This window comes from Gnatocerus cornutus, chromosome 3 (assembly GCF_029298725.1).
Source record: "Gnatocerus cornutus isolate USDA-ARS CGAHR chromosome 3, icGnaCorn1.1, whole genome shotgun sequence".
In the NCBI taxonomy this organism is placed as follows: Eukaryota; Metazoa; Arthropoda; class Insecta; order Coleoptera; family Tenebrionidae; genus Gnatocerus; species Gnatocerus cornutus.
In genome coordinates, this window is record NC_142235.1 from 15,178,393 (window position 1) to 15,205,849 (window position 27,457).

General features: G+C 38.1%; 4 protein-coding genes and 1 pseudogene across 8 annotated transcripts in view; 2 read left to right on the plus strand and 3 right to left on the minus strand.

Moving 5' to 3' along the window:
* Positions 1–31: 31 nt before the first annotated feature.
* Positions 32–1,272, minus strand: LOC148177363 (uncharacterized; annotated as a pseudogene). Its single transcript, XR_015769775.1, has 4 exons — positions 666–1,272; positions 450–613; positions 288–401; positions 32–242 (listed from the first exon to the last, which is right to left on the minus strand). The product of XR_015769775.1 is annotated as an uncharacterized LOC148177363 (transcript).
* A 1,377-nt stretch (positions 1,273–2,649) lies between these two features.
* Usp32 (Ubiquitin specific protease 32) lies at positions 2,650–10,354 on the minus strand. Of its 2 annotated transcripts, none has more exons than XM_088033177.1 (16): positions 10,136–10,354; positions 9,434–9,896; positions 8,203–8,418; positions 8,050–8,156; positions 7,676–8,002; positions 6,901–7,212; positions 6,194–6,850; positions 5,795–6,129; positions 5,448–5,739; positions 5,124–5,396; positions 5,020–5,066; positions 4,220–4,542; positions 3,930–4,155; positions 3,696–3,881; positions 3,230–3,646; positions 2,650–3,179 (listed from the first exon to the last, which is right to left on the minus strand). In XM_088033177.1, exons 1-16 carry the CDS (start codon positions 10,191–10,193, stop codon positions 2,730–2,732), a joined length of 4,689 nt encoding a protein of 1,562 aa, XP_087889303.1. In that variant the 5' UTR covers positions 10,194–10,354; the 3' UTR covers positions 2,650–2,729. The 2 variants fall into 2 exon arrangements, with proteins under 2 accessions (XP_087889303.1, XP_087889301.1); XM_088033175.1 differs by having other exon boundaries at positions 4,972–5,066.
* Positions 10,355–10,471: 117 nt separating this feature from the next.
* PIP4K (phosphatidylinositol 5-phosphate 4-kinase) lies at positions 10,472–13,794 on the plus strand. Of its 2 annotated transcripts, none has more exons than XM_088033179.1 (7): positions 10,472–10,793; positions 10,841–10,938; positions 10,990–11,100; positions 11,998–12,136; positions 12,186–12,528; positions 12,578–12,772; positions 12,828–13,794. In XM_088033179.1, the coding sequence occupies exons 1-7, from the start codon at positions 10,674–10,676 to the stop codon at positions 13,097–13,099; spliced, it is 1,278 nt and encodes a 425-aa protein (XP_087889305.1). In that variant the 5' UTR covers positions 10,472–10,673; the 3' UTR covers positions 13,100–13,794. The 2 variants fall into 2 exon arrangements, with proteins under 2 accessions (XP_087889305.1, XP_087889306.1); XM_088033180.1 differs by having other exon boundaries at positions 12,864–13,794.
* Positions 13,781–16,872, minus strand: LOC148177366 (testis-expressed protein 10 homolog). The gene is made up of 6 exons (XM_088033178.1): positions 16,576–16,872; positions 15,585–16,433; positions 15,295–15,535; positions 15,033–15,243; positions 14,830–14,984; positions 13,781–13,998 (listed from the first exon to the last, which is right to left on the minus strand). Exons 1-6 carry the CDS (start codon positions 16,771–16,773, stop codon positions 13,796–13,798), a joined length of 1,857 nt encoding a protein of 618 aa, XP_087889304.1. The 5' UTR covers positions 16,774–16,872; the 3' UTR covers positions 13,781–13,795.
* A 3,278-nt stretch (positions 16,873–20,150) lies between these two features.
* Positions 20,151–27,457, plus strand: part of LOC148177367 (uncharacterized) — a 132,048-nt gene continuing 124,741 nt past the window's right edge. For both annotated transcript variants that reach the window (XM_088031692.1, XM_088031693.1), the window contains exons 1-4: positions 20,151–20,531; positions 25,143–25,323; positions 25,374–25,528; positions 25,577–25,708. In XM_088031692.1, the coding sequence (XP_087887818.1) occupies positions 20,406–20,531; positions 25,143–25,323; positions 25,374–25,528; positions 25,577–25,708 (594 nt within the window). In that variant the 5' untranslated portion in view covers positions 20,151–20,405. The remainder of the gene's footprint in view (positions 20,532–25,142; positions 25,324–25,373; positions 25,529–25,576; positions 25,709–27,457) is intronic.

Below are 27,457 nucleotides of genomic sequence, written 5' to 3' on the forward strand. Positions count from 1 at the left end.
ACACTGCGGGTGGTCTTTAAATACAGACAAATACAGAGAAAAATAATTTACTATCTTCACAACAATTTGCCCCAAATTCTTTACGATTTAGGGTCTTCATGTTTGTATGCAACTGTCATTTGATAACTCTTCAAGGTTGTACGACTTTGATAAGTCATAATGTAAATCAACATAAGGACGACGATAAATAAAAGAATGAAGCTAAACCAAAGTAGGCGAACAAAAATCACTCTTCTATCGCTCTGAAACAAAAAAGTCACTTTTAGTTTGACAGATGAGAGCCTCACCTCACTCAAATACACTACTAAGTCTTCATTTTCGTTAAATAGTAATTTAATCGAGTCGGGGTTGGTACCATTGCAGTTTTCCCCAGACTCAAGAATCACAGTCGAATTCTCTGTCTAGAAACACATTCTGTTATGGGAGTTTTTTAAATTTCGCGCGATTACCGTTTCGGGGGAAGCACACGTTTGGTTGGAATTCCCCGGTAAAAAGTCGCGGGGTCCTGTAATTACGGCGCAAACTTTCGTTTCGTTGGAAATGGGTGAAAAAAACTTGACTTTGACGTAACTGCTGTACTGTTGAGAACTGGAATCACAGAGGGGTTGCCAACCTAAAATCTCAGTTACCGAAGTGCTAGATAGTTAGCCAATGAGAAAATTTACCTTTCAAGTCGTAGTAGGCTTCAACTTCACTCCCATTGAACTGCAGATCGGTGAAATTCAAATCTAACGTGACTGTGAAGCTAACTTCATTCCAAACAACTTTTTTTAAGTTGGTAGCGCAGAGTTCCATGCCATTCATTTGTTTTATTAAAGAGATCCAGTTCTGGAAACATGACAACTTGACTTTTTTCCACGGCCAACTCTTTACTCACCTGTCGAATGTCATTGTTGACAATCTTATCACTGTGCTTGATAAAATATGTAAACGAAAACATCGTTGCTGTCATGAATACCACGCACAGAAAAAAAATCACTGTTGGGGGGTTCGATTTAAAGAAATCGCGACTATTTTCAGCGAAGACAAACGGCATTTTTATCTTATTTTCGAGCATTATCGCGGATTAGCAATTATCTAAAGCTGCAGATTAGAAAAATGGTGCTCTAATGAAACACTTTCGGTTTCACACAGTGTGAATTTGATAAGCAAACAAAACAAAGTTTACCATGACCTGAACTAGGGGGCTATCATGCGCGTGACCTTGAAGTAAAATTTTGGATATTTTAAAGAACTGAAGCGAGCGAAGCGAGAAATGTGAAAATGGCGATTGGAGACCACGAAACACATACAGGGCTGCCAATGTAAAGTGATAAGTTTTGTGAAGCTGAAGGCCGTCCGAGTGACCTTGAAGAACTATACAGGTTGAAATATTGAAATAAAACGTTGTAGACAATATAAATGGTTCCATTGTTACTCGAAATTCAAAAGTTGAGTGGATATTTTGGACAACACAGCTCGCTTCGCTCGCTGCAATTGTAATGGCGAGCAAAGGATCGTTTCATTGGCGCTCGAAATACAAAAGTAGAATGGAAACTTTGGGCATAGCTCGCTTCGCTTGCTGCAATTGTATTGTGCGGGAAGATGGCAAATTGAGATCACGTGATTACATACAGCGCTGCCAACATAAAGTGATACATTTTCTGAAGCTGAAGGCCTTTCAACGCATGATTTTATACATACTTATAACATATACAGCCGGGGACAAAAAATCTTAGAATTGTCACAGTGTAAAACCCCACTTAGAATTTGTAATCTTAATTTTTTCCATTGTAAATTTTGACAGTTTTAATTTTTTTATTTCAAAATAGACAGAATTTTCGGTATTTCCAGTACTGCAAGGACATGACTTTTAATCATACCACTCTGTACTATTTTTTTGATGTTTTAAACGTCAGTAATGACAATGACAGTAAAGCACAGACTACACTCAAGTTTTTGCTCTTCAAAAAAATGACGTCTAAGATTTTTTCCGCGGCTGTAGGTTAAAATATTAATATAAAGGTCCTTGAAAACAACATAAAATTTCGTTTTATTGCGTACGATTCAAGGTCGTTTTATTAGTGCTCGAAATGCAAAAAAAATGGAAATTATGCACAATATAACTCGCTTCGCGCGCTCGCTTGAAGCGTGACCTTGGAAAAGCATATAGGTTGGAAAGTACAAATAAAAATCATTTTAAACAATATACAAGCTTTATTTTATTGTGTAATGGCACCATTAATATTATGTCTAATGGAAATATATTTTAACCGTGTCAAAAAAAGCAACACTTATAAATATCTTACAAACTTAGTGGAATAAGATAAGAATATCAGACTAGTAAAATAAATAACCCCCAAATTGCTGTATAACAGCCAATTTTTGAACGCAACTGTATACATCTTTGGTTAACTCAAACCAGGACAACCAAAACTGAAACAAAGGGCGCATTTCCGGTCCTGATTCGTCCCCAACACAACTTTACCCTAAAACAAAAGAACGCTCACCGTGTTTTACAAAGTAGGCTTCAAGATCACAATATTTCAACATCAATATTAAATACATTTTCATCATAAATAATAGATCTTCTTCTAAATGGAGTAACAATAACGCAATACTATAATAATATAAAAACAATTTAGGAGACGAAATCTAAAAAAAGTGGCACACATTTACAAAAATATATTTCTCGCAACTCTTATCAAATAAAACTTCTTAACGAAACAATAATACATAAGTTAACTAGTTTACTGAATGGAACACAACTGCTTACGTAACTCAGATTCATTCTCGTCTAGTTCGACTTCAGGCACAATTTGACCGTTCGAAACGACTTCAGGAAGATAAGGTTTGTAATCGAGGCCTGATCTTTCATAGAACAAAATGTACGCGGAACTCGTCTCGATTTTCGGTACTTTTACGTCGCTGTAAGGGCATTTGTAGCTGTCTGAATCTTCGCTTTTTTTACTCTCTTCATCGTCGTCGAACAACGTCTGACTACTGGAATCTTCGGCTTTCTCTTCTTCAGCTTTTATTACTTTACGTTTTCTGAGAGGAGTATTGCTTTTCGTTTTGGAGGAATTCTCCGCGTCTGTCAACACTTCACGACAGGAACTGTCGTTGTAGCAGTACCAGTTGCCGTTGGGGTTGCAGGCGTAGGAGATGTAGTGGCCACCGTTCAACATCCCCGAATGGCTCTGGAAACCCCCTAATAAACAACAGGGATGTTACGAAAATCGATACGTACCACCACGGCGTAGAGTTGGTACTTCAAATCGAACGGATCTTGCCCTGGCAGTAGCTTATGTTGATGGTAATCCTTCAGATGCTCGTCAATGATTGGAGTCTTCAACAGACTCGTCGACTCCAATCGGGCTCTTACTTTGTTCAACTGCCCCTTTTCCTTCTGCTTCTCGCTCAGTAACTTTGAGTGTTCGTTCGTTTGTCCGCTCGTTTCCAAATTCTCTTCTATTGTTTTCACGCTATCACAAGAACTTTCCAGATCTTGATGCTTCTCACGCAACTGTAAGTGTCTGAGTATTGTTTCTTGAGGTACGGAGGCCAGATAAGCCGTCGGATCGAAGTCTTTGAACGGGAAATTGACGACTTTTTGGGTCTTTACCCATTTACTGTTTACGTAATCGAAACGCTTGAGATGGATTATCTGAAGAAAAAAAATTAGTACCGCCTTTGTTCCTGTCTTATTCACTCACTAATATCGGTGGTAACCGCCAGATTTGGAGTTTTTTCGTGGCGGGTTGCTTATCCTGACAATTAGAACAGTGGTACTTTGCTTCCAACCTCTCCTCGCTGGTGAAGGCTTTCAAACAGTAGTCTAAATCGATAGGTTCGGTGTGCAGTTTCCTGCACTTACCGACAGTCTCATCCTCTACCCACAACTAAAAACGCGTTACTATAGAAAACCGTCAGAAGTTACGTACACGTACTTTTTCTCGGCCGCTCTGGTACCTCAAATGTAGCGCCGTCGGATCCCAATCAATCGCGATAAACATTCCATTCAAGTTACCTCTACACTGGTCTAATAATAACTCGTTGCTGCAGTGTAAAGTGCAGCCCCGGCAGAACTGTGTCCAATGACATATTGCACATATTTGTCCCCCTTGGAGGACCGCCTTCAACGTAAAAGGGAATTCGTACCCCAAAGAATCATCACTGGAATAAAACCGTGAATTCGTCGCCAACCAGTTGGATCACCTCCTCAAGGTCACATACTCACCAGTCCGTTGCATGGTTAGTTTGGTCGCTCTGCGGCAGAGGACTTAAGAGCCTCGTGACTTGACTCCAAACCGCCTCGTATAAACTCTGACCGGTGCTTCCGGCATGGCAACCTAACAGAAGTGGCGAGCCGAACAAACTTGGCTTGCTCTTTTGTTGGGAAAGAAAGTAAGTTTCCTGTCGGACCGACTTTCGGTGCACCGCCACTAAATAATTGGGGAATTTGTTGACGGAACTAGTCGAGTCAATTGAGGAATGTGTGGAAATTGAGGCTTTTTTCAAGATCACTCCGTTGATCAGTTGCCTGTCCGGCTTTTGTTTGTTCTGAAACCGAAACGATTAAAAACTGAGGTAAACAGTTTTTCAGTTTTTCGCGTATCCCCAACTAGATGGCGCTGGTGCGGGACGCCACCTATCGGTAAATATTGGAAAAACTGTCTCGAACGACCTACACAACTAAAAACGAAAAACAAAAATTTTACGGCACAAAACGATAAGTTAGTGTAGGTTAGTTGCCAACATTTCGAAACGAAAAATGCCCTCAGCGGCTATCGAAATTTCTACACTCTCGTGAAAATTAAATCTTACTGAAGCAACGACAGACTAGGCCGCACGGTGAATTAAAAAAAACAGTTGGTACTCCTGGAACAGTATATGTATTACAGTCGTACCAACCTCGGACTGTTTTAACGTCACTGTGCTCCGCCACACAAAAAAACAACAGCAATAAAGGCGTTCTGGGCGCGTGCATACCTTAAAGCATAGAATGTTGGGCATGCAAAGGGCCGAACCACCTCTTACCTCAGGACTGCGGGCCAGGGGGCTATCACAAACTGCTACTTCCAAATCTAGAATCATAAAACGTGGGGTTACCTTACTCATCTCAGTGGTGCCACCTATTCTACCTGTATCATTACTAAAATCTTCGGTATCTAAGTGACTTTTTGGAGTGTTATCGGGCAACTCGTAGGCGTGCAACTCCGTTGCCGTTCCCGGATTGACCCGACTTTCGTCGTTGAGAATTTGCCGGATCTGCGAGTAAGCGAGTTCGGCTAAAAGTAGACGTTCACTTTTTATATTGCACAAGCGACTCAGCTGCTGCTTCAATTCCAGGTACTTTGCTTCGGAGTTCAACCGGAGGCCGTACTTGATTGGGGTTTCCCCGCTCAACCTCACCACTGTAACATTAGACGTTTGGCAACCCTGTTGGTAAAACAAAAGATACTTACCTAACACCTCACATAACGTGTAACTCTCCATCGGTAACGGCAAACTCAACAAATTAAACGGATCGAACCTCACAGATTCGTGGCCGCACGTCTGACACGTGACCTTACTTTTCAACTGTCCGTAAAACAGATCCGTAATGATTGAGTGATCTCGCGCTAGATGCTGAACCCATGCTTCATCTGCGACCACCTCATCGGGTCTACCACCCGAATCCTTCAACTCCGTGTACTGTTTCCTCGCCACCCGATTCAAATCTTCATGTAAAGCATCCAATAACCACGCCAGAAGCTCCTGTAACCACGCCCCGTCATCAACAATTGGTTGGTTTTTACAGGAGTATATTTACCTGTGAGTCGTGTTGGCCACCTCCTCCGAGATGAGGTGCGTGTTTTGTCACACAATATCTTAGTTTTAAAGGGGCGACGCTCCTCGTTGACCCCGCCCATAACTCACGACACAGTTCGGCGTATCGTCTGGCGACCATCCCTTTCGTGCCCAATGGGTTTATGCTGTTAAGTTCGCATAGTTGGCCGTCGCGTTGGAAGTACATGGTCAGGGGGCGGGTATTACTGACGGCTTGTAGGGCGGCGTTCATAAAACAGGTGTTACCTAGGTTGTGCAAGCCTGTAGCGCCGGGCGGGAGGCTGATCGTAGGGCGGCGCTCGGAAATCAGCAGTTGACCTACAGAACAAGAAGTTGTAGTAATTTTTACGGGAGCGGCCAATAAGACTACGACGTTTCTTACCTCCAGCGACAAGTGCCCCCAGTTCCTCAGGCCACGTCAAATCCTTGTTCCGCACCTCCAACAAAATCTTATCTCCATCCACGACCCCCAAGTCTTGCAGCGTAACATTTTCGTCCTCCAACAACGTGGTGTTGTCTTTAATATGCCACAATCGCACATCTTCGATCCGTAGCGACAACCTCGAGCAAAGAAACTCTATGACTTGTCGAACATTGGCTAACCGACTGAAAGCGGCAGTGTGTGCAAGATACCGGCGAGGTGAGGAGATGGGGGCGGTTGTGATTCCCGCCGTGTTAAGAGCAGCAGCGCCGTAGCCGCCGACGACACTGCTCCACGTAGCCGCCGGTCCCACCGCTTGCGATTGGTGCATCCAAATGCTCAGATTCAAAGGATACAACTCCAGTTCAACGTCGCAACTTCCTGGAGGCAGTATAACTTGTCGTGGGAGCGGCAGCGGGCCGCCGTACCAATGCGAAAGGGCTTTCCATAACGAGTCGGGGATGAGCTCGAAATCGCGGTGTTGGACCAAAGGAGTGTCTTTTTTCAGTCTCCCGCCTTCACCGGTAAGAGTCCTCACTTTGTGCAAAGGCTCTGCGACCAAGTTGGAGTTGTCGATGGGGCCCGGCATTCCCTGGCTCCTTTTGGAACCGGTTGTACCTACAAAAATCATGCAATTTCTCTCGTTTTTTTGGTACTCAGGGTTTTACCGGAGCTGCTGGAGACTCCCGAGCTCGAGGCGATACTGCAGGTGTCCCCTTTACTGAGGAGGTCCCCCATGGACTCCATGCTATTGGAATTGAAGTCGTTGGAGTCGGTGCCATTGCTGATGAGACTTTCGTCGCAGACGATGCCTTCTTCGACTAAACGGGGGTCGTTGTTACGGCACTGGCAATTGTCAAGGTTGTTGCGCGGAGCAGTGGTGTAGTTCAGCCAGTTTTGCCACCAATCGGAGGAGATTAAGTACCAAAATTGACCTATATGGTAGCCGCGGCGCTCTTCGCGCTGAAGCCAGCCCGTTACTGTGAAACACGATGGTTTTATAGGTCATTCATAGAAAATCATGTTAAAATGTCTAGAATAGTGAGCCCAAGTTTGATCAAGTTTTCCCTTAAATTAAAGGATCAAATTGTCTCTAATTTGATAACACCTACTCAAAAAGCTGTGTCATTAACGCTTATCGTATAAGTAAATGTTTTTTAAGTACATAATACTCAGACTCTAATAAATCGTTTCCTAACAAACGAATTTCTTATCTCGGAGAAAAAACAACAAACAGATGACCGCGTTCATTTGTTAACATTGACTTTCAAGCATTTTATCATTGTATTTGGACGAAATAAACCCGTTTATCGCAACGACTGAATTTTACGATAAACAGATAAAACTATTTTTACAGAGGAAGCTGTGACTTTTTTCAACAGTTGGTCACAGTGGAATCAGTGCCACCAATCAAAGTCGCGACTTCCAGGTTTCCGTACTAACCAATATCATGCTCGTGGTGTCTACAGTGTGGCCTCAAAACAAACGACACATGGCACACTTGAAATAACAGCTCCAGCATTGGTTCAACCAATCCATTCTCTTCGACGCTCCAAACTAGAAACTCTTCTTGACTCAAACCGCCTTTGTCGTCCAACCTGTCTGTCAAAGATTCGGGGATTTTCGAGTCTCCCTTATTGCTAAAAGTCCCTTCTAAATTATTGAATTTATTGTTGTCGTTGGCTATGAACAATAAAGTTTGAACCATGTGTCGTAGTTCTTCCGAATTCAAATAGCAGTCTCTATCCATATCGAATATTTTAAAACAAACTACAAGAACAAACATGAGATAAAGACGTTTGATTCTCATGACTCACATTTCATTCTCTCAGCAGTTGGTCCTCTGCAAGCCGCCGAAATTCCACAACAGAGCTCTTTGAAATCTACGTGTCCATCGCGGTTGACATCGAGGGCGAGGAACAATCTAGAATTTGTTTTTTAATTTAGAGTCTTTCTTAGGGGGTACCTACCCTTCGCACGCTGTTAGAGGAATAGGAGGACAGACCATAGATCGAACGCAATTTAAATCGAGATGGCACGAAGGTGATGAGCTTTGGAGGGTCCAAAAACATTTTTCCAATTCGGAAATATCTTGTTCTTCTAAGTGAGTAACCCCCGCGAGGGTCTGGTAAAAAGTTGGTGCTTCTAATTCGGAGCTTAGAGATACGCAGGGATTGGATAACAACCTGGAAAGACAAAGAGAAAGATTTAGGAGGCTGATGAACTTTTTTTTTGTTGGTAGGCCTGTTGTCCTGACAAAAATACCAATCGATAACTATCTTAGTCATTTGTTTGTCACGGAAAATATGATTAAATTGTTTTTTGGTTGTACGTATGATTGGACTGAACAAAGGCAAATTAGTCATCAAATTAAAAGGTTTTATCGGTGAGTAAATGAAATGATATTGGCGATTATTAAGCAAATTAGGATGTTCGACCGATAATTTAATTTGTGGTCGCGACACCTAACTGAAAACCGCAAATTTCGTAACATTATTAAGTAACATTGACCCTGAATGAAATCAGTAAAAAAAGTAAATAATTAACGACTAAAACGAGATGAATAAAAAATGAGAAAATTGATGTGACCCTCTTGTTGCGTACACGAATTTGTCGCAACCGGCCTTGAACCGCTTGAATTGTAAAGACGATAAACCACGAAGGTGCTACTTTTTAAACCCTCGGTATAATATACTATATTGATTAAATAAAAACGTAGTAGGCTGTGGAAACCATTGCCTACTATGATCAGAATATTTTCCCTCCGCCTGAGAAACTTTCTCGGAACCGAAAGACCAATTATTTTGTTTTTCGAGCTCGTACCTCGTAAATTCATAGTAATGTGTAATTTAAACACATAATTTCACTTATCGCGACCTTGAAAAATCCTCGATTTAAAAAAGCTCGTAATCAAAAGTGCGCTGTTATTATTCAGCATGTTTTTGCATGTCCTTGGATCGATAAGCCGCCTAGATCATAGGGCTCCGGCGTTACGCCCCCTTTCTAACCCCACTTTCCCATGACCTTGAGCGCAGATTACACAATCCGAATAAGGAAACAAATCTTCGCAAGTAAAGTGTCGTTATGTAACTAAATTCTCACAATTTAACGACTTTTTTGTGTGTTTATTTACCACAATTGGGTGCATAACCTCACTTTGGAGTGACCTTCAGAGTGGTACACGCCCCCTTGGAGTCTTACCATTTAGATAATATCGTTGCTTCCTTATTGTATTGAATCCACGCACTAAAATGTTCGTAAGTCACCCGGTCCTGGCCAATGGGGAATAAAGACAGCATTGTCCGTTCCCACAGGATGTTGGGTCTGTTGGGCTTGTCGGGTGGTATCGTCCCTTCGACTTGCAAGGCGTTGTAGAACTCAGTTCTGGTGATATGAGTCCCAGAGTCATTGCAGTATAGAGTGAACAAAAAGCGGATTTTCTCGTCCTGTTTGCCTTTAGTGAGCAGGACAAGGCCACAGATCAGGTCTTTGAGAGCAATCCCACGGGGGGTGCCCCCACAGGCTATGTAAAGCCACTCCGCGATGGCCTGAGGGACCCCATCTCCAAGGACGTGGACAATGAAGCATTGTTTACTCAGGAGCTGGTTGCCACCGCTCAGGCGCTTGAAGGCTTCGCATATTCGCTTGTACTCCTCATCGGACACTGGAAGATAAAGCGAGATTCGATAATGGAATTAGTCATTGTAGACAATTAATTTATTAATCAATTAAAGGGAATTAAACAATGGCCACGTAGTGGGAGCGTAATCGGATTAATTAGTTCGGGAATTCGGGAATATTCTCAATTGTTGCTAAGTTAACAACAATAATATTTACGTAGTTATGTCACATGATGTAACAAAAACTGACAGGTGAGTTTCAATTGTCATTATTGGCACCTACTTCGTTTGACGGCATCTTCGTAGGGTAAACACGACCGTTTGGAGTCTTTAGCACCCATTTTCACAATTTCACACAATTCCTGAACATTTTTTACGAGATTTTACTACCGACGATCATGACAGTCAACACGACGAACTACTTCACTTTGACATTTGACAACAATTGACAATCTTAGGGAGTTTCACTGTGTCAGGTTTGAGGACGGTGACGCAAAAACAACCCCGTGACTCAAAATCGTGGAGCCCCCTTGTCGCACAACTCTCACCTGACGCAGTCCCACTATCACTCCTCACGAATCTTATAAAACAACGAAAATTGGAATGAAACTAGTGACTTTGCGTGCGTCAAGTTTTGACAGACGATAGTTGCCGACTGTTGCCGATAACTAATCAATGAAGGTGTGTGTGTCTAAACAAAATTAGATTTTGTTAGAAAAACCGTCGAGGGAATTTCAATTCCGGTAAACCGGTCGAGTTTGTGAATTTAGAATGTCAGATAGAGCTTAGGTTCGTGGTCGTTTTGAATACAAACAGTGAAGATGTCAACAGGGCTATCAAAGCTCAAAAAGAAGCACTTTCGAGTGAAACACCAAAAAGTTAAACTTTTTAGGGCTAACGAACCGTTTCTGTCGGTCTTCATGTGGGGCATCAACCACACGGTATGTGATTTTCACCCTGGAAACTGACCTAAGGGGGCTGTTTTTAGATCAACGAATTGATGCATGTTACCATCCCTGTCATGCTGTTTCCCGATGATTTCAAGTCTTATTCCAAGATCAAGATAGACAACCATCTCTTTAACAAGTAGGGGGGCCCAAAATCCCAAACAAAACTCTAAAATCTCTTTATTTTTAGAGAGAACATGTCGTCGCATTTTAAGGTTAAGGAATACTGCCCTTTGGTGTTTAGGAATATTAGAGAAAGATTTGGAATTGATGATTTGGACTATAAAGAGTCTCTAACGAGGTGAGTTGCATTTGTGGCGTCATTAGAATGGTGCAAAGGAAGTTATAAATGAGTCATTTTTTATGATTGGCAACACTGTTCAGCCAAATTTTTGAAGAGTTAGCAAGCAAGAATTTACGTAATTTAATCAATGACCATGAATATTGAATGACGGAATGTAACATGACATAATCAGTCAATAATCATGACAGGTTTTGTAGTACTGAAAACGCTGTTTGATAAGAGTTGGTACAACTGCAAGGTCAGGGCTTATTATTTATTTATACCAGTTTTTTGTCTTTTGTCATTGTTTCCGATGCTTTAAGAAACTCCCTAAAGCACTGATTTGTCAGTTGGCACTACTGCCAATTGCTTATCAAAACTATCAAATTCATTCAATGAATGACGTTTCGCCAACTTGATCGCTATACGAAAATATTCCTATAAGGCAACTTCAAAATGTTTTTATAACAAAATTGTTAAAATACACTTCTCATAAGACATGTATTTTAATAAACTATTCTAATATTGGTACCATTGGCGATAGATATTAACTCACCCGACATGATCAAAATTCAAGTTATGGCAACGTCGCAGTTATGAGATTAACTGAGATTTTGCTCATCTTTACATTGTTGTCAATATGAGGCACTTGAAAGTTAAAAGAAATGTGTAAATATAGAAATCTTATAGAATTAAATCATAATCTAATCTTGATGGTTTTGCACTGATAGCGTCATAATTACGCAAACAGTTCAAAATACTTAGTGTTGGTACCACTGACATGACAAGTGGCAATACTGTAATTCTTTTAAGTTGGTACCACCGTTAAACCATTGCATCGATGTAGTTATTACCAATCATATGTCTGAAAATCCCCGTTTTACCAGTATTGCCAACCGTATTTTTGTCTCCTAGATCCCAACCCTTGCCAGACGATTCTTGCGGCAAAAGCGGCGCTAAGTTCTACCTAAGCTCAGACAAGCTCTTCGTGATCAAGACTTTGACTTCTGAAGAAGTAGAAAGAATGCATTCGTTCCTCAAGCACTACCACCCGGTATAATTGGCGCGAAATTTAAAAATTGTTTTTGACTCGTGTTTTTTAGTACATTGTGGAAAGGCACGGCAAGACTTTGTTACCCCAATATTTAGGAATGTATCGTTTAACAGTCGACAACGTCGAACACTACATAGTTGTAACGCGAAATGTATTCTCAAATCATTTGAACGTACATCGAAAATTTGATTTGAAGGGTTCTACTGTAGACAGAGAAGCATCGGAGAAAGAAAGAGAAAAAGACCTACCAACGCTCAAAGATAATGATTTTGTTAATGAACAAATGAAAGTGTATATAGGGGAGGAGGCGAAGCAGAAGTTGATGGATACTTTGACAGCTGACGTGGAGTTCTTAACGAAGTTGCATCTCATGGACTACAGTTTATTATTGGGTAAATATGACGTCACTCTCCACCAATAACTTGACTCGGCCAATCACAGGTGTCCACGAGGTGGAACGAGGCGAACAAGAACTCGCCCGCGAGAGGGAGTTGGAGTCGGAGAACGCCGGCCAGGACTCCGAGGAGAGCGAGTCCGGCTCTGGGTTAGAAAGTCGAAATTTCGGCTTCAATACTCCGCCAGATTCGCCCAACGCTTTAGCTCAGTTTATGAGAGAACAGAGTCTGCAATACGAAGGTAAGTTGTCGTCACGTCTGTGCTTAATATGTGTTAAGAACGGACATGACTTCAGGTTTCCACAGCCTACTCCACATGAAATTTTTTGTAGGAGGGATAATCCCCGAACTGGATATTTATGCCATACCTAGCTGTGACTCAGCCCCTGTTAAAGAAATCTATTTTATCGCCATAATCGACGTTCTTACTCACTACGGGGTGAAAAAACAGGCGGCTAAGGCTGCGAAAACGGTCAAATACGGCTCAAACGTCGACGGTATCAGTACTTGTGATCCCGATCAATACGCCAAGCGGTTTATCGAGTTTATGTCGAAAGCGATCGAATAAAAAACCAATCTTGCTACTTTTATTGTTTTGTTTATAATTGTAAATATTTTTTTAGATTGTATATAAATAATGTGATGAACATCTTTTGTTATTGATAGTCAATTGTCAGCGGTCGACTCTAGCATCGACTGTATTTCGTTTGTTTTGGAAACTACGCTACACGTTTTTTGATAAATGAATGTTTCATTAGCAGTATTATAAGACCCCGAAATTCTCAGTTTGATAGATCCGATTAATGTCTTTGATGGGAATGAAATAGTTTTCTTCAAACTTTGGCTTGACTGATTACATTTCGCCGATTTTTAGATACATCTAAGGCTTCTGAACAATTCATTAAAATGGACGTACTGTTTTGTAATTTTTGGTTGAAGACAATAAGTGTCTCAAAAATGTAATCTTAATCCCGTTTTTACACTTTTTATAAGATTTTTACTACTTTTCAATACAGTTTTCTTCTTTTGCTGCCGGTTTTTTCGATGGTATACGAATTTTTTGGAATTAGTTTGCCAAACGAGCTTTAAAATATCTATACTTGTTATTTTGTATTTAAATTTTATATCTAGTCTATGTTATTACTGATTGCTATTGTCATTGATATTTTGTCAGATTTTCAATTTTCACTATCAGTATAATTAAGGTAACTTGTCTTATATGTATCAGCTGTGTTTTTTTCATAATAAATTCGATAAAAATGATTTATTTCAACATATAACATCTCAAATCCAAAACATTCTTCAAATGCCCAGAAAATTTCGAATCGGGATAAGCACACACAATTCTATTCATCTCCCCAATTTCTTCCTTATCCAGTTCTGGCAAATAGAAGAAAATACTCGCTAAATTTTTAAACGGCGTTTCCAAATCCGCCGCATCGGAGACTTCCAGATTCGGTAAATTCCCTGCAAAAAAATCACGTGATTCGAAGATCTAGCACTATTGGCGGCTCAAACATTTGTCCAACTTGTTTTATCATCATGTGATGCGAAGACCGCCTTTCTATTGGTTCGTACTATTGAGACATCAAAATCAAGTGGCTGCTCAGAGAATTGTACAACCAATAGAAAGGTATCCAACTTGTTTTACAGTCACGTGATCCCCAAACCGCCTTTCTATTGGTTCATAACATGTGATCATTTTATTTTGTGATCTAAGCGGCTATGGGATTTTGTTTCAAGTCATGTCGAGAGTTACTTTACGAAATTAGACATAACCTCAAATTTACTATTCTTGGCAAAAAACTTTCTGCTAAAACGGTAAGCCTCTACTAAACTGCTGCTTAAAGTGTTTTACTGATCGACTGGATGTAACAATTGTTATTTCATGCAACTGTTAAAAGTTTTAGCAGGAGACCTACGTTAATTTGGGCCAAAGCCGCCTGGATCACAAATTAAAAGGATCACTTCGTACTTTGGAGTCACCAAAATCACGTGGTTCGAAAATTGAGAACAATTGGCTGCTCAGAATTGTACAACTAGATCCCAAAACCGCCTTTCTATTGGTTCATACTTTTAAGACATCCAAATCACGTGGTTCAAAGACCGAGTATGATTGGCTGCTTAGAGAACTGTACAACCAATAAAATGGCGTCCAACTTGTTTTACAGTCATGTGATCCTCAAAGCGCCTTTCTATTGGTTCATATTTTTGAGACAACAAAATCACGTGGTTCAAACACTGAGTACGATTGGCTGTACCAACAGAAGGCTCACGTGATCCCAAAGTGATACCAACCTAAAATCTCCTTCAGTGATCTTCTGACAGCCTCCTGAACGGCCTCGTTCCCTTTTCTGCACAAGTCTAAAATGCCATCGATCAGTCTTGCGGAAACGCGCTTTTCGCAGAGGAAACTCGGGAGTTTTTCCATCCACGCTTGCGAATTTTGTATTCTGAAAATAATAAATTAATGTTAAAACGAACTTGATATTAGAAGTCACCTGGAATTGATCAAAATCTCGAGAATATCGTTTTTGAATTTTTCTGGGATTTTGTCGTTGCTGTAGAACGAGTATATCATTTCTAACAGCTCTGTTTCGTTCACTCCAATTTTCCGGCACAGAAAAGGGTGCTCAAGGGTGATCTCCCTCAGGATGTTCATCAAAAACGTGAAGTTGGTAGCTGTGAGCCGGAAGCGGGAGTTTAAACATTCTAGAAAAGGAATGGTCACCGTCATGGGAGAGAACCGCTCCAAAATCTTACGTTGAAGATAACCGTTGATTGAGTTTTGTTTTGGGCTGTTTTTCGCGTTTTTTATCCTCAAAGTCACGTAGGAATAGAGCACAATTAGATTTTCCTCGATGCAGTTCTGGTCGTTGCTCAAATTAAAATACTTCGGGAAGTCTTTGGATATATCTAAAGTCTTCTTGTTGTGGCTGTACGGAAAATTCAACATTAGAGAGTCCAGGAATAAGACGCATTTGCTCTGGGAAAAGATGTGTTCCTGGAAAAAACATTATAGCAGGGCTACAAACAATTTTATTCACGCTAACATTCCCAGATTCCTGGACGTAGTCCTGGAGAAGCCGCAGAATGTGGACCACGGCAACGAAAATAGCGATGGACTCCTCGGTTCCTAAAATTGTCCCTGAAAATCCCCTTTTCGCGTTTTTTTCCGGGACTATCTCCATCCAGATTTCGTGTAAAAGTTGAGTCAAGTTCAAAATATGCCCATCAAATTTGTTCTCAATGTTGGAACTCTTTGAAAATAGCCCCGAATCGCGGGCCTCGAAAACCGCGATGTCTTCATAAAGGGGAATAAAAACAGTCCCGTTCGTGTAGCCAATTGAGCTAGTACAACTCGTGTTCTTCTTGAGGCTTCTTTCGATCATCGCATGCAGGACCCCATACAGCCTGGCGAGCACCTTCACCCTCCACTTCACACTCGTAACTTTCCCTTCTAAATTCAAGCTGAGGCTCCTCTCATTTGACTGATTTTTCATTTTTGAAATCAACAGTAAAAAATTTGGGAAAAACACGTCGAAATTCTCGGCAATAAGGGGGCTTCGGTGCTCCAGAATGGCATCGAGAAGCAGAAGAGAGTCCTCCTGAATGTGCTTATTAATGTTAGTCATTGCACACTTTAGATTCGTTAAAATGTACCCAAAGAAGGGCCTCAGTGTACTGTCTGAAACTTTTTCAAATAGAGCGTGGAGGAGTTTGACTGCAGCTCTCCGGACTTTCCGCTCCCTGTTTTGGATGAGGGCGCTCGAATTTTGGATGATTGCAGAGAGGTGGACTTGGATTGTCTCCAGAGAGTTCAATGTTACCACATCTTTAAGATCTTGACAGGATTCGGCCTTAACGGTGTCGTTGAAGTGCTTCAGTTTCGAAACGAGCTCCTGAAATTATAAAAACGCGTTTTTATTTTGACGTTTGTTGGACAACACGATCGATCTAGCACAGACGTGACTTCATTCCACAGCCAATTGCGATCATAATTTTTAATTCTGTTTTGTCTCGATGACTTTGAGTGGGACTTACGTCAATATTCGCCTTCTTTTTGCTGACTAAAGTTGAGTCTTCTCGTTCTTTCAGTTGTTCTTGCAAAACAATTGGTTTGATTTTGAAAGCAGTGTTGGTAACATTTTGCCCTTTTGGTAAAAACTTTGTTTTCGATTTTATGTGCACTTTGTTTTTTTCTGATTTCACTTTCTTTGAGTGTCGGTGGTTTTTACCCATTTTGTTGATGTGGTGAAAAAGTGAGGTTAAGAGGAGACGTCAAGTTGACAGCATGTGCGCAACATGTGAGTTTGGGGAATTCATCCGTACCAACATAACATTTGAGTTTCAAACTAAATAATTCGGGGGCTTTTTAAATTCTCGTTTTAATAATGACAACTTTACTTTATATTGACGCGACTTTCTTAGAAAAGTTTGAAATTTCAATGATTTTGACTCACAATTTGACAAGACAACTTACAGGCTGTACCGGCCGAGTTTAGCGCGAAATTTGAAATTAATTCTCTAGGTTTCGAATATTCACAGGGTCAGAACAAACGCTCAAATTATCTCAGACTTCTAAAAATACACGCATTTAAATTAACTCAAAGAATTTTAGTAGTCTAATATGTGTAACTTTTTAACTCAGATTATTATGGCTAGTTTTCTTTTCAACAAAAAAAATGCATAGAACATAGGAAAATGACTAAGAAAACTAGGCATAATAATCTGAGTTAAAAAGTTACACATATTGGAATACTATTTTTTTTTTCGGCGCATCCACCAAATTTCGCTCCCCAACAAAATCTCATTTCCAACTTCCCGAATTACCTCTCCTGAAGATACGTTTCATTGATTCCCCCGCTTTTGCTCCTTGAATGAAAGATTATTAAATTACATGGAAATGATGAAAGGGATTCTCCAGAAATCTTTGGAAAATTGAAATGTCACGACCTCAATCGATTCCACGTTAATTAGTGAGAAAATTTTGAAACCTTTGTGACGTAAAAGAGGTTGGTACAAGCCGCATCAAAGATTTATGCATTGTCGCATGCAGTTGATCTAGAGCGCGATGACCGACACCGTCATCCCGTGACGTCACGAGTACATTCGGGGACAGAGGTGTGCAATTGTTTATTCATATTTTGTGGCGGGGAATACACGGAAACCAGGGGCGGAACACGCGGGGAACAGTGTTTAGTTAGGTTTTGGCACTGTTATTATAAAGGTTGTCACGTTGTCAGTTTTTCAGGAGATAATTTTATATTCTTTGGTGACATTTATTACATAGAATTTATTACGTGTCAGATTTCAAGGTTATCAGTTTCTCATTATTTGAGTGTTTATTTTTAGGCAATGTTTTCTACATGCAATTCTTTGAGTTTCTAAGGTTTTGACTTTCAGGTGATTCTTGAAGCAGAATTTGTTAGGTTTCAAGGTTGCGGGTTTCTCAGTTTTTAGGTTTTGAAGTTTTAGACATGTAATTCGATGTATAATAAGTTTTTCTAAAAAATTTTTAGATTTACTATTTCGATGTCGGCTAACAAATTTGCATTAAAATTTTTAAGCTGCAAATAAAATATGCTAGGTTTTAATGTTGTCAGTTTTCCAGTTTTTAGGTTTAAATGATGTTTAGATGACGTTTTCGATGTAAAATTTGTCAGGTTTCAAGGTTTCCAGTTTGTCAGTTTTTTGCTTTTGATCTTAGCAAATACATTTGCATTAGACTTTTTTAGATCTCAAGTAAAATTTGCGATGTTTAAATTTTTTGGTTTTTTTTTAGGTTTTAATTCACAACTGAGCTATTCAGACAGTTATAAGGTTTTAATTTTCAGTTTTTTAGTGGCTTAATTTGAGGATTTGATTCTCAGGTGAATTTTTAAGTAAAATTTGTTAGGTTTCAACCTTGCGACTTTCTTAGTTTTTAGATTTTGAAGTTTCAGACATGTAATTCGATGTAAAATTTTTTAGGTTTTGAAGTTTGAGACATGTAATTAGATGTAAAATCTTTCAGGTTTTTAGGTATTCCTAAAGTTTCTCAGATTTTCTATTTCTGTCAGCTGACAATTTTTTAGGCCCCAAGTAAAATTTATTAGGTTTTAAGGTTGTCAGTTTCCCAGTTTTTAGGTTTAAATGATGTTTAGACGACGTTTTTGATGTAAAATTTGTCAGGTTTTAAGGTTTTTAGTTTCTCAGTTTTTTGCTTTTGATCTTAGCAAATACATTTGCATTAGACTTTCTTAGATCTGTTTGCTATGTTTAAATTTTTTTGTTTTTTTTAGGTATTAATTCACAACCGAGCTTATCAGACAATTATTAGGTTTTAAAGTTTTCAGTTTTTTAGTGTTTTTATTTGAGGTTTTGAGTCTCAGGTGAATTTTAAGTAAGATTTGTTAAGTTTCAAGGTTGCGGGTTTCTCAGTTTTTAGGTTTTGAAGTTTCAGACATCTAATTCAATGTAAAAATTTTCAGATTTTTAGGTTTTTCTAAAGTTTTTTAAATTTTATATTTTAATCTCGGCTGATAAAATTCCATTACATTTTTGTAAGTTTGAATAAAATTTGCTAGGTTTTTAGTTTGTCAGTTTTTCTGTTATTAGGTGTAAATGACGTTTCGATGACATTTTTGTCGTAGATTTTATCAGGTTTCAAGGTTTTTAGTTTCTCAGTTTTTTGCCTTTGATCTCAGTAGATAAGTTTGCATTAGAATTTCTTAGGCTTTAAGTAAAATTTGCTAGGTTTTAATTTTTTCTATATTTTTGTTTAAATTTGCAACTGAGCTTTTTTTGACAACATTTATCAGGTTTAAAAGTTGCGGGTTTCTCAGTTCTTATAGGTTTTGACTCTCAGACGTCTATTTAAATTGACAATTTTTCAGGTTTTTAGATTTTTCTAAAGTTTCCCAGATTTTCAATATCAATCTGGGCTGATAAATTTGCATTAAAATTTTTGTAATTCGCTAGGTTTTAAGGTTCTTAGTTTCTCAGTACATATTTAGGTTTAAATGAGATTTAAATGACGTTTTTGACGTAAAATTTCCTGGGCTTCAAGTAAAATGTGCTAGATTTTAGTTTTTTTCATTTTTTGATTATTTTTTTATGTTTTAATTTGCACTATGCTTTTTCAGCTAACATTTATTAATTTTTAATGTTGTTAGCATTTTAGTGGTTTCAAATTTAAATTTTTTAGACTTCAAGTAAAATTTTCTAGGTTTTAAGGCTGTTAGTTTTTAGATTTTGACATTTTGCAGGTCAAATCTCTAAACGTATTACCGACATACGTCCAGATTTCCATGACCGATTCGACTCCCCAATTTTTTTATAAGAAAATTGGGTTGTTTTTTTTATAATACAAATCAATATATTTCGAGAATAATTAAATCAAAGCCTCTTCCGGTGCAAATACGTACGCCTATGCCCCCACGGAAGCAATTGTTTCTTTGTAAAATACCGATCGTGATAGAATTGCTAATTAAACGCTCGACTTAACACATTTATTTTTGTTCCGTTATAAATGATTTGTATTTCCATATTTCCTGATAACAGCACAAAAATAATAAATGAGTTTGCATTCGTGCGCCTGTGGTCCCGCAGCCCACAATACACGTCTGTTAATTGAGTTGCGGTTCTTGGGTGGCGTATTTGGTGTTTTCGGTCTAAAGGGAACGTAAAAATGTCGAATTGTGTTGATATCAGTCGTTGAAATGACAAAATTTCCAAAGCATCGATCTTATCGGTAATTTCTTCTCGTAATGTACCCGTGACGTCACGTGACGTAAGCGTCGAGCGAGATCTACATGTGAATCAACGTACTAAAATCTAGTAGCCTGTAGAATATTATTTGGTGACGACCTGACAACAAAATACAGTGAAAAATGTCCGCGAAATCGTCAAACGTTGAAAAATTAGTGCGCGTTGGTTACTATGAACTCGAAAAAACAATAGGAAAAGGAAATTTCGCCGTGGTCAAACTGGCCACACACATTGTCACCAGAACCAAGGTAAATATTCGCACATCAACACACCAAATGTCATAGTAAATCGTTTGTTTCATCCTCAAATTGACTGTCTTTTGTCTATCGCCGCAGCCTCTTAGCTCAAACAACCCCAAACGATCCAACCCTTTCATTGCTAGGTTATGTCACCGTCGCCCCCTTTCCTTAGATTAATTAAAACAACGTGACACGGTGTTTATTGGAACGAACGTCAGATATTTCGAGTTGTTAATTCGCAATGTAAATATTTGGAGGTTATGTCGTTCGTGTTGTCTTATCGAATTTCAAGGACGAATTGATTTTTACAACGTTTGCCGATTGTTTTCGTGGAGTTTGTTGACCTCTCCTACTGCACCCCCATTGAATGGGGAGAAAATGACAGATGAGTGGGGGCATTGACACTGATTTGACAACAAATCGAGACGGCACGAAACGTTTGATTTATTTTCGGGGTGCTTTTGGAAAAAATGAGGTTATCTGATTTTGGAAGGCGTGCAAAAACTATTTTTTTCGTCGAGGTTGACCTGGAATTGACGATCGACGGGGATAATCGCGGTGATAACGATCTGACATTGATTTTTGGTGTTTTTACGGTGATTGATTAATTGGCAGTTGTCAGCACTGTTATTATTGTCTTTTTAACACACAGTGGCGTATCTTAAGGGATGGGCACTACTAGGAGATTCATTACTAAATCAAAGCTGGGCATATTAATATGCATGTCTCTGATAAGACCGTACTGATAGCTGTTAAATCAAAACATTTGATTTGAAACTTGGTGGACACCGGGCCACTGTGTTTCTCTTTTATTGTTGCATGATCAGATTGTCCTTGACATCATTTGGAATAAGAAATTTAACCTCACTATTTCAGCTATAAAATTGATTTTAATAGAGAAAAGGTGAATTTGGAACATAGACAATCAAGGAGAGAAAGAAGGACTGGAGAAAAGGATTTAAGCAGAAGATAAGAGCGAAAAACTAAGAATGTTAGGGAAGAGGATTAACAATTGAAGACACTAGAAGAAGACACACTGATAAATTGATCTGATTAACAAGAAGAACAAGAAATTTCACGAATCCAAGAGAATGAAGGACATATAAAGCAACAAAACGACAACGAACATAATAATAAAAAAATCACAGGAGCTCCAAAGAAGTTCAGAAAATTTGATAGAAGAAAAGAGTGCAGAGCCCAAGAAAATCGAAGACAGTTTGAGGAATTGTACGAATGTGAAGAAGATTACAAAAGAGTTAAGAAACGGAAGAAAAGTACATACAAGAATGCAGGAATTAATCAATTAAAAAACGAAAATAAAAGACAAGAAAATTGATGATAGGAGAACTTTATTCTAGGAAAAAACTAAAATAGATGATTTAAAATATGTAATATAATATAAGAGTTAAAAAAATGACGGAAAAAAGATTTAATATTAAAGAAAAAGAATATGAACGGCGAGGTTGACGGCCAATCAGTCTGAAGAAGAGTTAAGAAGAAACAGAAAAAAATGCAGATAATAATTCAGAAACCAAGCTATTAAAAGACACAAGAAAATTGAAGATAGGATAGCTTAATTCTAGGAAAAATGAATTATAGATGATATAAAATACATAACGTAATAAGAGAAAAAATGAAGGAAGAAAGATTTAATTTTCGGAAAAAAAATTGTATAAAATGAATATAAAAGGGGAGCGTAGACGACTAATTAGCTTGAGGAAAAATAAAGAAGACACATAAGAAAATAATACAAGAAGTCAGAAACCAAGCAAAAAAAAAACTGAATCAAAGACTTAAGAAAATTAGAGATCGAAGAGCTTAATTCTAGGAGAAAACAAGTATAGGAGAATTAACATAATTCAATTAAAGAGTCAAGAGAAATTTTAGAATAAAAATGAAAGAAAAATAATCTGAAAAGGAAGCGATGACGATTAATCAATTTGAAGAAAAGTAAAGAAAAAACAAAAGAAAACTACAAAAAGCAAGCAACTAAAAAAAGATAATAATAGACACAAAAAAAATTAAGATAGGAGAGCTTAATTTTAGGAAAAAACGAGAATAGAGGTAAAACAATCTAATAAAAGAGTCATGCAAATGATGGAAATAGAGTTTAGTTTTAAGAAAAAATTAAAAAAAAAGAGTATAAAGGACTAAAAAGAGTATTTTTATCTCGTGAATTCTCCAAAATTATCTTTTTTTTTCTCTAATCCTCAAAGTTGTTTTTTGTTAGAATAGCTTTTATTTTTCTGAGAACCAAGTTGAAAAAAAACGAGTAGTACATTATGTAAAAGGACAACAAGAGACAATCAAATCAACGAATGGGGAATTAAGGAAAAATTACACTTAAAATTATATCTACTGCAATTAATCATCATCGTATCATTCCGGATAGACCCCCGGCCCCACTTTCTTTTTATTCTCCACACAAACAAGTCTAAATTACGCAGGTCAAGACCGATAAACCATAAGCGCACCGCCAAAATTTCCCTTTTTTTACCTTCCTTGTTACGCCACTGCTAATCGGGGGCACTTTCTCATCTCAACCGCAGTCATGCCAATACCGATTTAGGCCAGGCAATTTCATTGACTCCACTTAACATCAATACTCCTAACGAATTGATTTCCTACCACGAGAATTTTTTCTTCAGTCTTTAAAGTGGTGTTTATTTTGAAAATAACGACATCAAAGCGACGGGATTTCGATGATTGAGACAGTCGGAATTATACCAACCAAACAAATTTATTTTTATTGATTAGCAGGTGATTTAGTCGAATTAAAAAAATTAAAAGAGAAACCGGGACCGAACCGGTTATATCATAATAAAGTTCGACGATAAGAAGTGATAAGAAATGTGGATTTATCGAAGTGTATAAACAGTATTATTGCATGGGATGATAATGGTTAGGGTTCAAGGACATCTGCGTTTTAAGCGCGACCCAACAATACCGTGGAAAATGGGTCAATCCATCGCGGCGGAGCGGAGTGGAAATGATCTCTTCCTTGACGGATTTTGAAATTTCGCGCCGCATTAGCCGGTCGACGAGGCGCGAAATTCGAAACAATTACTTTGTATTGTTTTTTTATCTCGTTAAGATAATAAGATTTACTTATTTATTGGCGGAAACTTATTTTTTGCACTAAATTTCGGTGCAATGAGTTGATAAAGAATAGGCAAAGATGATGTCAGTTGTAATTGTTTGTGGCTTTCCTGACTCACAATTTGTTTTTGTGGTCTAAATATTGGGTGACTTTATCTACAAAATTATCTCGATTTTGCTAAGGATTATACTAAAATCCAGTCCAGTCCAATTCAAGAAAAGTGTTTTTAAAAATGTTGGATTCTGGGGCTCCTTGCGTTTTTTTTTGGATTTCTACGGTTTTTGTGGGCTTTATGGATTCTTTGGGTTCTTTGGATTTATAAAACTTGTTTTTTTTAGGATTTATTGGGTTCTATAAGCTCTTTGGGTTCCTTTTTGGATTCTTTGGGTTTTTTAGATTTTTTTGTATTCCCTGGATTTTTTTGGATTTTGTGGATTCTTTGAGTTTTGTAGTCTTTTTGTGTTCTTTGGGGTTTTTGACTTTTTGGGTTCTTTGTATTTATTGGATTTTTGAGTTTTTTATGTTTGTTGGATTCGATGGTTTTTTTGCGTTCTTTGTTTTCTTGGGATTTATTGGGTTTTTTGGAATTGTTGGATTGTGGGGATTTTTCGAGTTCTGTAGACTGTTTGCGTTATTTTTTTGGATTTTTTGGGATTTTCGAGTTGTGTAAACTTTTTGTATTTTTTCGGTTTATTGAATTTATTGAATTTTAATTTTTTTGGATTTTGGACAAGAAAATTAAGAAAAAACTTTTAAATAGGCTCAAAAGACGTTTGGAGCCTCAAAAGGAAGGATTTTTTTAGATTCGTTGATTTTTCTTAAATTTCGACAGGCCGACATTTTTAAGCTTCACGAAACTAAAATCAAAATAAAAATTAATTATTTTCACGTTGACATTGAAGCTTTTATCACTTTTATTTAGCCAAATCGCTTGATATTACCAACCGTCTTTTAATTATCCTTTTTTAATAAAGATCAAATCAACTTGGCCACTCTTCACCTAATCACCACACAGTCAAAAAATTCGCGATAATCATCTCAATTGTCACACTTCCATTTTTCTTATCAATTTCGACGGAAATTTCAAAACCTACGCCTTTACGGAAGCAAAACTTGAGCAACACTGTTCATAATAACAAAAGATTATAAGTTGTACTACACATCGTTAAATTGTTTTTATTACCTAATAAATTAAGTAGGCTAATCCTGACACATTCACTAGAGCAATATCCACCTTATCTCTTGCAATAATAAATTTCCATCAAATATAACAATCAAGATATCTAATCAAAACTAATTCCCGTGATTCTCATTTGAATTTTATACTGAAACAATTGCGTAATCCCGTCGTCGTTTCTTCGCAAATGTCAATTTAGGCCTACTAGGTCAATTCCGCAAATTAGAGACAATCAAACAATTGAAAATCACCGCCGACTGTCTGGCGGTGAGATTTGCCGGAATGACGCAAGATGGCGCTGAAATAGTTCGATTGAATGTTACCCACACAATTTTTGTTACAGGTGGCCATTAAAATAATAGATAAGACTGCTTTAGATGAAGAAAACTTAACAAAAATATTCAGAGAGACTGCCATTCTGAAGAAACTAAGACATCCACACATAACACGGCTGTATCAGCTGATGGAAACGAACCAAACTATTTATATGGTGACTGAGTATGCCAGTAACGGGGAGATTTTTGGTGAGGTTATATATACAGGGTGAACGTTGTTTAATTTTTGTTTGTTTTAGACCACTTGGTGGCGCAAGGCCGAATGTCAGAAGACGAAGCCAAAAGGATATTTAGTCAAATTGTTTCGGCCGTAAGCTACTGTCATTCTCAGGGGGTAGTTCATAGAGATTTAAAGGCTGAAAACTTATTGTTGGACCATAATTCAAATATCAAGGTAAAATTTCGATCACACTGGTGACATTTTGACAGTTTGTTTCGACAGCTTGCCGATTTCGGCTTCAGTAACCAGTTCACGGAAGGTTGTCTGTTGTCAACGTGGTGTGGATCGCCGCCTTACGCAGCCCCGGAGCTATTTCAAGGCCTCAAATACGATGGACCTAAAGCCGATATATGGGTGAGTGTCTTTCTGGTACTTTTGCGGTGTTTTGTCACTAAAATGTGAGGTTTTAGGAGAGGGCAGTATCACGTCGAGCTCGTCAAGTTGGCTGCGGAACGGGACTAACGTGGTACTGCCCTGTCTGTAGCTACCAACTATTTATAATAAGCCTCCTTGACGACTTAAGAATCAAAAGATGTTTTGGTTTTATTGGAGATTTCGTCATTCTATTGTGTCTCCACATGTCAACATTATTTATTTTATTTATCGATAATATCTTATCTACGATTGTAGATACACGTGACCGTTTTCGGTTCGTAATGTTCTCTTGTTATGAATTTCATGTATTGTTTTTGCAAAGCTCTCTACAAACACGGATGACTAATCTGATGAAATTGCAATTCATGTAAGAGGCACACATTTAATGTGTTGGCAGGCCTGCGTTGATATGCGGAAACTTTATTCTCCGTTGTGGCAAACTTGACGAACTAAAAGTCACTAAATTAGCGCTTTATAGATCATTTGCGCTACCTTGACATTCGCTGGTATAAAAGTAGAAGGTTTTTCTTTTTTTTAGCATCTTTTGTTGTGTAATTTTAGCAACTTTCTGCTAATTACTAGGTGAAAATGGGTCGTATTTATAATGAGAAAATACACTATTGTGGTGGCAAGCGCAGCGAGCGTTGTATGTCACCAGTAAACGAACAAAAATAAATGAATTAGTTTAGAAAACAATAACTGAATTTTTAATGCTCAAAAATTGATAAAAGCACTTCACTTGTGGTTTGAACTTGCATTTGAGTAATTATAGAGTTCTTAGCGTAATGTATTTTGATTCCCGGGTCAAAAACATCGGAAAAAAGAGCAAATATTATGAATTGAATTATTTATTTAGTTTACTGGAACTCTGAGATCGTATGTCTGGATATCTGTCATTTTGTAACATCTCTCAATTATTTGACGTTTAAACGTTGAGTTCAGACACACGTTGACAAGGTGCCAGCCGACTACACAAATCTGTATAATCTATTAGATTATTATCTTTACTAAGAAAACGTATTGATTTGAGATTTGGCCAGTTGATAGATATCGAGCTGCTCTTTCGATTGATGTGCAGAGTGATTCTTTTTAATATTAATCAAAGATGACTTTACGTATTAGCACGTAGGTCTTAGCAAATTTCCACACTGATTGTAGGGTTGACACATGAGCGTAGAATCAACTGGGGTCAGGGGGCATGATTTAATTATTTGTGTGTCGGTAACAAAAAACACCGAGCGAGTGCTTTTGCTTTTGCGTCATTAATAACACTCATAATAGGTGAACAACATGGATTGAAGTCACATTTTACCTAATGGAAACAAATTAGTTTAATGAGGGAATATTGCTATATGATACGCCAATGCCTCCAAGGTACCTGTTATTAATCTGTCATCTGCCAAATTTAATTTTCATTCTTGACGTTTTAATAGCTTTAATCCTCGTGAAAAATGTTTTTTTTTTAATTTGTTTTAAATTGTCTGGTGTCGCCCCGAAAAAGTTTCTTGAAAATCACCCCAAAAACCCTTGAAAACAGATTTCTGTCAATGTTTTGTTTATTTGTGAAGCAAAGTTATGTTTTTGGTGCTCATTTAACGTAAAATTTCACGCAGATTACAAAACTGGGTTAATTTTTTACATATGGCAACAAATAATTGAATTAGAAGCGATTGAAGTTTTGGGAGGTTTAGCGCGGTTTTTTTTTCACTTTTTTTTCGTTTTTTGATG

Excerpts from the sequence above, each read along its gene's own strand:
- Usp32 (XM_088033175.1), bottom strand. The coding sequence starts at position 10,193 with ATGGGTGCTAAAGACTCCAAACGGTCGTGTTTACCCTACGAAGATGCC. Across the intron at positions 8,419-9,433 it reads GCAACGATATTATCTAAATG|GTTGTTATCCAATCCCTGCG; the intron begins GTAAGACTCCAA and ends TTGTCTTTCCAG. Across the intron at positions 4,156-4,219 it reads ACTAACCATGCAACGGACTG|TGATGATTCTTTGGGGTACG; the intron begins GTGAGTATGTGA and ends GTTTTATTCCAG.
- PIP4K (XM_088033179.1), top strand. The coding sequence starts at position 10,674 with ATGTCAACAGGGCTATCAAAGCTCAAAAAGAAGCACTTTCGAGTGAAA. Across the intron at positions 11,101-11,997 it reads TATAAAGAGTCTCTAACGAG|ATCCCAACCCTTGCCAGACG; the intron begins GTGAGTTGCATT and ends TTTGTCTCCTAG. Across the intron at positions 12,773-12,827 it reads ACAGAGTCTGCAATACGAAG|GTTTCCACAGCCTACTCCAC; the intron begins GTAAGTTGTCGT and ends ACATGACTTCAG.
- LOC148177366 (XM_088033178.1), bottom strand. The coding sequence starts at position 16,773 with ATGGGTAAAAACCACCGACACTCAAAGAAAGTGAAATCAGAAAAAAAC. Across the intron at positions 16,434-16,575 it reads AAAAGAAGGCGAATATTGAC|GAGCTCGTTTCGAAACTGAA; the intron begins GTAAGTCCCACT and ends TTATAATTTCAG. Across the intron at positions 14,985-15,032 it reads GAGATTTTGATCAATTCCAG|AATACAAAATTCGCAAGCGT; the intron begins GTGACTTCTAAT and ends TATTATTTTCAG.